We start from the raw sequence: 9,982 nt of genomic DNA, 5'->3' as shown, positions 1-9,982 counted from the left end.
TATATATATATAATATATTATATATATTATATAATATTATATATACATACATATCCAAAACCGCACTCATTAGTCTCCACCAACGTTCATGTATGGATACGAATAAATATAAACTCACGGGCATACCAATCCATCTGCCATCGAACCAAGGACTCTTCACACACGAGAAGACAACCTCGAACTTTTCAGCAATCAGTGTTTCAAGACATCTCAACCGACCAGCTTGCCACAGTGGCAACCATACGCCAATTTCAGCCATCTCAGCACACTCGGTGATAAAGTTACGTGTCTGATCCCCAACTAAGTCCATATCGCCTGTTACTATGGTTTCAATTCCATGATCGGCATGTAGCTTTTTTATTGTATCAGCGTATGCTAGCTTGTAACACGCGGGGTCCTTCGGCAGCATTGCGTGTATGAGAGGCAGTTGTAAGCTGTCAGCCTGTGCTTGCATAAAGCTTAGAGGGTGGGCTTTGAACACAGCTCCTTCGGGTCTGAACACGACTAATGCAGTAACACGCAACGATGGCTCTCTCCACGCATGTAGCAGGGACAAATTGCAATCCTTCCCGCCTGTCCACGAGATTGCAGTTGTCCTTGCTTCTACATTTAGTTTTTGTGCTTCTACTATCCTCGTCATGGCGAGCAAGGTAGAAGTGCATATATTTAGTATAAATAGTGCTGGCTTAGCAGGCCAGTTGAATGTTAAAAAATGAAAGTGTATTTATACACTGCATTTGTACCAGCATATTACATAGTATTAGCACCGCCAACTGTCTAATTACTGCCACCAGTCATCACCAGACGGCAGACAGACCTTCAACTTCACGAGTTCACGTGACGATACAATAAATAGCCTTCTGAAAAGTGAAAAGTGAAAATTGAACAAAAAATATCATGAAAAACCAAAAAAATATATCACTATAAAAGCGCCTTCAGTTTCAATAAATAATTTTAAATCTTCATTATTTACATCATTGTGGTTCAAATAAATACAAGACGTCTTCCATTGCAGACAAGAACCGGGTACATAAATATTATAAGAAAACCAGTGAAACTTTCAAAATAACTCTGTATTTATGTTGCAAATCAGTTGCATATTTATTTCACCTCGTGGATATAGACACTGAAAAAAATGTTAAAAACTGCGTGTTCCTTTATTATTTTTCAAAAAGCAATCAAAATCTATATATGTGTGTGCGGATCGTGTTAAAACACCTTAAAATACAATAAGAATACTCCAGTACGTATAATAAATCACTACTCCACTGCTAACTTGAAGATTCATTCAGATTTTATAGATTCTATAGATTCTATACATACTGAAACTACTAAAAGTGGCTGCCAAGGCTCTGAGCATATCAAGCTCTTAAGGGAATTTCAAATTAAATTAAACACAGTGTATGATGGAACATACATTGAAACACTTATCGGCTGCTATTTAGTGCACTTGTTGCGGACAAAGAATCCCGCCGGAACATGGTACAGTAAAAAAATTGGACTCAATCTTCACAGCACAACAGAGACGAATTCATACTATTTGCTGTGTTTAGTTAGCAGTTCATAAGTTGCTTTGTTCACGTTGCTCGCCCAATATATGGTTTTGCTTCCCGAATATGTACATAAATGTCAGTATTTATATATTTATATACATATATATTATTGTCGTCTACACTTACATCGTGCTATCCATTCAAGCAGTGAATGTGGACCCCCACCCCCACCTTGCAACGCCATTGACGAAGACTCCAAGCATGATGGCTTGCGTAAAAGCGGCGGGTCGTGTACTGAATGTCGCTAAAGGCCACACAATTAAAGCCACCTGATAGTGGTGCAGGTGGAAGTAGAACTGTGAGCTTACTAGCGCCCAGAAGATACCTACTAACACTACCACCGCGGTATATCCCAGTAAGTAGTAAATTGTATTTCCTGATCGCCAGATACTACGACATAGGTAAAACAGAAGGATAATCACGATAGGTAATGCGACTGCCAGTAGAGTGATTGAAATCGGATTCCAAGTGACCGCTGAACCACCATCCGAGGCCGAATCACCAGTCGAGATGTCCTCATCAGGGAACACAAGTGTGAGGTAGTTCATGTGGAAAAAGGCCCAGCATGGTAATATATACAGTATCACTCTTTCAATCATGTGCGTGGATGGCGGTGTAGCTGCATTTCCACCGAACGTCCATAAGACGTAGACAGCAGTCAAGAAAGGCAGGAACAACCCTAGGCGTTCTTGTACGAAGCTGACCGCGTACAAGGGTTGGCCGATCAAAATCACGTACCAATATCCTACAACAGCCATGCACGCGAATAAGACAACAGACGTTGTGCGCAGCAGGACAAGCCCAAGGAACATTACCAGTGCCACTGGCAAAAATATCGTGAACCCCCAGTACTCACAGCCGTAGGGAGAAACACACTTCTGAAATTCGAATGGGGTACTATCGAAAGTCGTGGAGTCGCCACTCTGGATGCCATTGGAGAATGTACCATCGAAGGAGGAGGCTGAGCTATCAAGCTGCCGATATAGCGCACATCCACCCGTGGCATCGTTGATCACTCCTGCGTGCACAGCTGCAATGCACACTCTGGAGTCGCTGCGATATACAGTTGTGCCTGTGACATACCACGCACCTGTGTATGTGCTTGTAAAGGGTGGACACCGGATAGGATTGAAGGTACCAGCCTCGCTGGCAATAAAACTGCCCCGTGTGTCTGCATTTAGGATGAGCGGTTTACCCAGTTCAGTACTGGAATTGTAATTATTGAAGTAGAACATACTGTATAGTACGCTGCCACATATGAGAATATATGCCAGTAAAACCCAGGGACTATACTTTGCTGGCACGGTGTAGAATTTACGAATGTACCGATGTCCCCATGCTTTGGATTTTGAACTATTCGAACTGTCATTCACATCCTTTGGTGAGAGGGCCGACTTACATTTGTGCCATAATCTGCTACCCCATATATCCTCAGTCAGTGGCGCCTGTGATTCTATAACATTAAGCGTGCACACTGATTTATCGACTTCTGATACTTTGGATATAGAGATGGACGGCGATAGGGCTCCAACCCTTCTTTCGTACCTTAGTAATGGCGTAGGACTGTTTGCTCTTGACCCCGCTTCATCACTGTCGTAGTCTTGTAGATACTCATCATAAGGAGTATCATCAGGGTTTCTTACTGATAGGGACCTACTTCTTTGATATTGGTTGTCTCTTGGACTCAATGAGGCTGGTGTTTGTACTGCCGTGGGCGGAGAGGATAATATCAGAATATCGGAGAGTTTATCATTGTCGACTTGTTGATTGTTGGTAGACATCTTACTGCTGTACTGCGTATGGTGATATGATTTTTGAAACGTGCAGGTTGAAAATATATACTCGTAAAACGAAAGAAAGAATTAAGTCAATTGTCTATCTACTATTGCCTGGGGGTTAACAAATAATAAAAAAATATAAAAATTTATCCATGCTCTTTATGAAAGAAGTCAAAATTGAAGAAAAAAATAGTACATATTGATAATATTGACAATTTGATATGTATTTAGTACAATACACATCTTATTTTCGGGGTGCTAAGAAAAGTATTGGAATGCTGAAGGGCATGATACACTGGAGACTGGAGTCTATACTCATATAAAGTCTTTGGCTTTTGATGAACTTTTATGAAGCCATATATAGCCATTGCGAGCGAATATGACTCCAATTTCAGAGTATTGAACCTTTTTGGCTTTTATGGCTATGCTAACTACTATAAGATTTCAGCGAATTACGGTTCAGAAACATTTATCATGATTGACAAAAAAAAAATCAGATTTGATCGGTTTGAGCGTTATTCGATCATTTATAAATCACACCAATCATGAAATCCTAATATTAAAAGAAAAAGAAAAGAGCATCATTAGAGTAAAATGAGTTGCTTATACTTTATTTTGTATCGTTTTCATTGTAAAAAAACCAAACAAATTTTAATAACATGCAGGTAAACAGAAACCGAGTGGGAGTCTAGGAGAGCGTCAGGCTGTCATCCGTCACACCGTCAGCCGGAGCCGTCCCAAGCTCAGTGGCTCACAGCTGTCACAACAACTCAACACTCGACGGTTTTGTTTGAAAAATTAAATAGAAGACAATACACGGTCACAACTCACGAGTAACAACTCACAGGGGACACAGAGTCACAGACTCACAATCACTGCGTCTCGCTGTTACAGGGATCAGGCCTCAGGGCCTCAGGCTGTAGCCACCGCCTGTCAGCCGTTGCCCACATGCCGGCACGCCCCACACATTTGATATTTTTTTATGTCTTGCTATAGCCCTGTGATTTTTAGCCTTGTGTTTTTTTTTTGAAACAGTACATATTGTATAAAAAATAATACATCGTGACTTCAGAATTCATGCTTCAAGCTGCATGCATACATGGGGTATTATTTTATATATTTTTTTACACGATTTTTTTAATACCCGTTGCCTCTTGTGGGCAGTGCCCCGTGGAGTCGGGGACGTGGGCCGCGCCCGCATCTAAGGTGTGGGCCCTGCTACCTGCCCCCGGGGCCTGGGCTGTGGCCTGGGGTGTGTGTGTGTGTAAAACTGCAAAGGACTTGGCCTCACTAAACACTGGAGGGTGGGTGTCCGGCTGTCTGGTACTCTGGGACTCTGGGCGACTATTTAGTTGAGTAGAGACCTGTCTGAGAGTACGGCTGTAAAATATTATTTTTACGTCAGACTCGACCTCTGCTGGGGCCCGCGTGGGTGACTGGGTGGAGACTGGAGTCTGGAGGATGGAGGTGGTCTCTTGTTGTAAATGTACTGTACTCTCTTGTGTATTGTGTGCACAGCAAGAGTATGCCAGTCTGCCAGTCTGCCAGTTTGGCTCCTGGCTTCCGCTTTTAGGAGTCTGGGACCCTGCGCTGGAGGCTGAGCCTACTACAAGAGTATGTAGCCTCTGGCCCCTCTACATAGAGCCTTGGGAGTCTGGGTCGCTGGGTATCTGGGTCTCTGGGACAGTGATTTTCTTCTTCATTTTCTTCTGCCCTCAGATAAATGATGCATTTAATGTAAATAGTCCACTAAATACTAAATAGTCCTCTAAATACTATCGAATCTCGACCCTCGAGTTCCCAGAGTTGTCTTTTCAATTTGGGTTGTTTAGTTTTCTATATTTTTTTTATAAAAATAAACAAAAAACTCAAAAAACCCAAAATTTCAAATATGAAATTTGGCGGCAGCGGGAGTTTTTCAGAAATATATAACTTGTTGTAAACATGACTCCCCGCAGGTTGCAGGCTGCAGGGGGTAAGACCGTGAGAGCCGAGCTCGGTAGGCTTCGCTGTTTTACTTTTTAGACCCGTTCTCCTCACCACACTTCATAGAAGCAATCACAGTTATATACGACGGTGGTAGTAGTCCTAAATCAGTATTTTGTATAAGATTGCAGTACGAATTAACGACATCAGAACGATCTAGGTCGTATATCCTTCTCTTTTCCAATACGATTCAAGATTTAAAAAATTAGTTTTCATTAGTACACTAGGTATGGGGATGTCCGCATGTATTTGAAAGTCCCCAGTATAGTCCAAAATTTCCAATTTTGACAGAAATCTCAATTCACGTACAAAATACGCATCACAGCGTTTATGACCCTGCGGCCTGCGGGTGACTACATATTCACTCTTGGAGTGTTGGGACTCTTTGGCTCTATTTATTTATTTACAGCCTAAATACTCTCTCAGTCTCTCACTATTACGGAAACCTCCTTTTTAGTCTTTTATTATTTATCTCTTTTTATGTCCATTTTTTATACTCTGGGACTCGAAACATTTGCAGTTCTTTTGTAGAAGAATACTACTGTGTGAATTCACTCGTGGCCTGTTATACTCTCAAGAGAGAAGTGGATTAGCATGTGTTTTCATAATAACGTATAAATGAGATTTAATATACATAAGAATAGCAGTAATCCTCGCTTGTTGGGTTCGAGCGTTCCATATTCTGTGGTGTTGTTCCGGGTGCGGGATATAGTAGTCAGGGATATTGCCTACTAAGTTATAAATACTTACCGCCAACAAGTGAGCCAAACAACACGCCATCAATTGTACCAAGAATTAGATCAAAGCCGATGCTTGAACGTTTCAATAAAAGAAGCATTTGATATGCGCGTATGTACGAAAAATGTACCTGTGAATGTACCTAGCTATATGGACTGACTCAAGTCCCAAACTCTACTTGCCTGATATGTGTCTTCCTCTTTTTGTGTCCAAAGCTTGGCCTGAAACGGACCTAGGACAAAAAAAGAGGCTTGACTGTATGAAATATTTCATTTTATTTAGATTTTTATCTCATTCCGGGGGGGGTTTTTTGTTTTCATAAAATAGTAAAAATACAGGACAATTTAGAAGGCTATGATGTGTAAAATAAAATAAAAACAAACAAAATGAAAAAAAAAAAATTATAAAAAAATAACAAACAACAAGAAGAAATAGAAATATTTATTTCAATCAGTATATTTCAGATCTAAATTCTATTAATCAATAATCATCTGGGTTGTTTTTCAAATAGATGACGAGATGTATCATGATTGGTTTGCCCATAGATTGTTTTTATTTTATTTTAGCAAATAAAAAAAATATAGTTTAAAAAAATATTATGTAGCCTGTCATTAGGACTTGAGGCCTTGGCGCCTTGCGCCTTGGCACTTGAGACCTGCAGCAGGGGATTCTCAGAGCAGGGGAGATCACATTTTTTATTTTAGACACTGTAAATAAAATAGTAATAAATAATAGAAAGTATAGTGTCAGCCTGTCATCCTTGAGGACTGCTGCAGGGGAGATCACCGTGTAGAATTGTAAACAGACTGCTGAGTGCAGACTGCAGAGTAAATGTTTACATACCGCCACTGCAGTCGGTAAATACTATTTTTAAATTCATCGCAGTATCAGCCATCAGGTGCACCGCGCAATGTGTGCTCACTGCTCACTGTGCACAGTGTGCTGTGTGCGCACTCTCTGAGTCACAGTACAGTGAATGTAGAGTACAGTCGACACTCGGCAGTCGTACTGATATTTCAGCTAAATTCACGTATTATATTTTACATTCGATATATAACACATTACTCCTCGACTTCGACTCTTCGAGCAGTGAAATGAATCCTGGTGACAGAAATCTCTATTTTCTCTACTAGAGAGAGTAAAACTGGTGGTTTAAAAAGTGTATTGTAAAGTTTGTAAAGTTTATATTGTAGGCTATATATCCACATAGTTCTAATTATTTATGCCGGGTCAGTGAACGACGCCGACATTTGGGCAAAGGACACGTCATGCATGTTGTGACAACATTTTGCAGAACATATCGGTCCCGATGTGGCGTCGTCGGGTCCACTGGAGGCTTCATCGGTGTACATCAAATAGAACTAAATGCCGTACATATCGCCGCGATATTTAACCATGGGTGTACGTCGTATGTTCTCTAATACCAACCTAAAATTTATGTGCTGTGCTATGCCATATGTAAAATATGATTTCCTTTTTTATACGCCTAAATTTTCAATTTTTTTATGGGGGAAAGTGGGAATATACTTTTTAATCTTCAAAAGCTAGATTTTACACTTTGTGTGGCTGCACTTTTACCTTGTATAAAGTCTAAAAGTTAAATTCTGGTACCGGTGTTCACATTGGGGTTTCCTCAGCAGATTTATGGCTCTAAGTAAGTTGGCATCTACGGATAAGCAACGGTAAAAAAATTTACAGAGTCGAAACTGATGCATCTCGATTTTTTCTCAACGCGCATCGATCCAAGTTGTATTTTAAAAGCGAACTTGATCGCGCTCCGAATGTTAAGTTTTATTCGATGTGTACAGTGTATGGGCAATTTTATTACCTATGTAGAGTGTATGTCAAGAATAGTGGTATACTAAGTATTCCAGTGCAAATGTTTGACATCGGCACATAAACTATATACGCGATTTTAAACCTACTGACCTTTTTTTATAGGACATTCTGCCGTTAGACTCATAACTGATGTATACTTCCGTGACGTACATAAGGCTCTACTACTACATCCAATTAAGAGAAGCCATCTTCCATTTCTGTTTCAGAAGCATTCAGATTAAGTCCGTCGGGCGAAAATATCGCACCAGTTTTGTCATACACAAGGCTTGAGAGCTCATGCACCATTCTGTCGTTATTGTTTCTCGATTCAAGCCGAGAACAATATGTAGGAGAACTATTGCGGCTTCAAGAAGTTCTTTTGTCGATAAAGTAAATATCTCCACCTGCGATTTTACCATCAACATCTGTCACGGTCGCATCTAATGCTATAGAAATGGCGAGATAGAGATACGAAGTCAAAATCATACTTCGACGCATAGTATTCTCACAAACAAACTACTAACTGTTTGTTGTGCGATTATTGTGAAGGAACCTTCTTCTGATAGAATCTGCATACATATTTTCATACAACGTGTAGAAATTTACGTATCGGATATTTTCAGTCGTGATATGACCGCACACCTTAACAATATCTGATATATCCACAGTGATGTATTATGCCAGACGTTCCAACTCATTTTTTTTAATGATCCAATTCTATTTATATCTATTAGAATTTTAATAGCCACAACCTCCACGATACGATTAAATCTGCCGTCTTTAAGAGGTTAAGACTGTTCGACTAATTGATACTTTTATTTGACGCATTTGCCCCCTGAGTGTTGATGGCCACTCCGTATGGGTTTACTGTAAAAGTAACGAAGTCTGAAATTCGTCACTCACCTACGAGGGGCCGCACGGAATCAAGCCTTCACAATGTGTTACCGGACCATATAATTCCCATCGAATGTCACTAGCTTGAGTATTCCAAGTTATTGCGCGCAATTTATCAAAACTCAATCGAACCTACTGCAGCGTGCGACATGTGACATGTGAGTACAATGCGCATATTATAATTCTATACATACACGCCACACTATTTCTTAAGTGGCACTGTAGTGCTGGGACTTATGAGAAATATTGAGGTGCTTTGTTTGCCAACTGAAGTGCTAGTTTCACAACCTTGTTGCACCCATGGCAATACTGAGCTTAGGGCGCAAGCCCATGTTAATGCATACGCCACAGTAATACAGAAGAATATGGTTTCTCCGTGTACTTGCATTGAACATATTTTAGCTTCCGAAGTTCAAAATCACTCCACCGTTGTATGCACATCGTATTTGAAATCGCGACTCGACACGAATTGTTGCTCAGAACATAGATGTGATCGAAAAAACGTACTTGTATCCCCGCATTGTACTTGGTTTAATATTTTGGTATAATTGTGTACTGGCATTGTGCATCGGCGACGTCGCATGCACTGTAGCGTAGGTGTGGACTATATTTCTATTTAATATTTGTGGACAAGCTGTAGTCGGATAAAATATATTGTTGTTATAAATAGCTTGTTTATAAAATATCTTCATCTCAACACGGTTAGGAAAGTGGTTACTCCGTTAGATTGCTAATCTAATGCCCTCTGGGCGCGTGCGTTCGAATCGCGCACCGTGTGTGTTTTTTTACATTTTTATATATAATATATATGCAACCATCGGATCATCGCCACATCGATTATAGCGTATGAATACATATGAGCTTACCATTTCACCATTCCACGAATGTGTATTTACTGCTAGGCATCCTCATATTTATATTTCATCGTTCTGTGACATGTAATGACAGTTTGTTTTAACTGTACATACGTCCAGATAGAACTGCAAATACACATTGATGATATTGTGACCAGAAAGCAAGCAGAAGCTTTAGCTTACATCACAAACCCATACCGGGCACATTGTGCTTTGGATGCTACTAAGCATAGCTCACGCTGGTTGAACGTTTCAAAATTTCGATTAGAGACTATGATATACCCACTTCTTTTTTAACATGAAAACGCTGATTTTACGCGCCACTGCGTGTTCGCTTCTCTCTCTCACATACACACACGCA

At 40.3% G+C, this 9,982-nt stretch overlaps 2 protein-coding genes and 1 non-coding gene across 3 annotated transcripts in view; 1 reads left to right on the top strand and 2 right to left on the bottom strand.

Moving 5' to 3' along the window:
* The window catches only part of SARC_02421 (hypothetical protein), a 2,668-nt gene extending 1,810 nt beyond the window's left edge, over positions 1-858 (bottom strand). Inside the window, exon 1 of the mRNA XM_014303814.1 lies at positions 127-858. Coding sequence (XP_014159289.1) covers positions 127-640 — 514 coding nt within the window. The 5' untranslated portion in view covers positions 641-858. The remainder of the gene's footprint in view (positions 1-126) is intronic.
* Positions 859-1,528: 670 nt separating this feature from the next.
* Positions 1,529-3,350, bottom strand: SARC_02420 (hypothetical protein). Its single transcript, XM_014303813.1, has one exon. The coding sequence runs from the start codon at positions 3,332-3,334 to the stop codon at positions 1,694-1,696; it is 1,641 nt and encodes a 546-aa protein (XP_014159288.1). The 5' UTR covers positions 3,335-3,350; the 3' UTR covers positions 1,529-1,693.
* A 6,113-nt stretch (positions 3,351-9,463) lies between these two features.
* SARC_30047 lies at positions 9,464-9,545 on the top strand. Its single transcript has one exon. It is a non-coding gene; the product is annotated as a tRNA-Ser (tRNA).
* The last annotated feature ends 437 nt before the right edge of the window (positions 9,546-9,982 follow it).

Source organism: Sphaeroforma arctica (genome assembly GCF_001186125.1).
Source record: "Sphaeroforma arctica JP610 unplaced genomic scaffold supercont1.108, whole genome shotgun sequence".
Taxonomy (NCBI): domain Eukaryota; class Ichthyosporea; order Ichthyophonida; genus Sphaeroforma; species Sphaeroforma arctica.
Note: the sequence above shows the minus strand (reverse complement) of the source record. Positions and strands in the feature narration are given on the sequence as shown.

Excerpts from the sequence above, each read along its gene's own strand:
- SARC_02420 (XM_014303813.1), bottom strand. The coding sequence starts at position 3,334 with ATGTCTACCAACAATCAACAAGTCGACAATGATAAACTCTCCGATATT.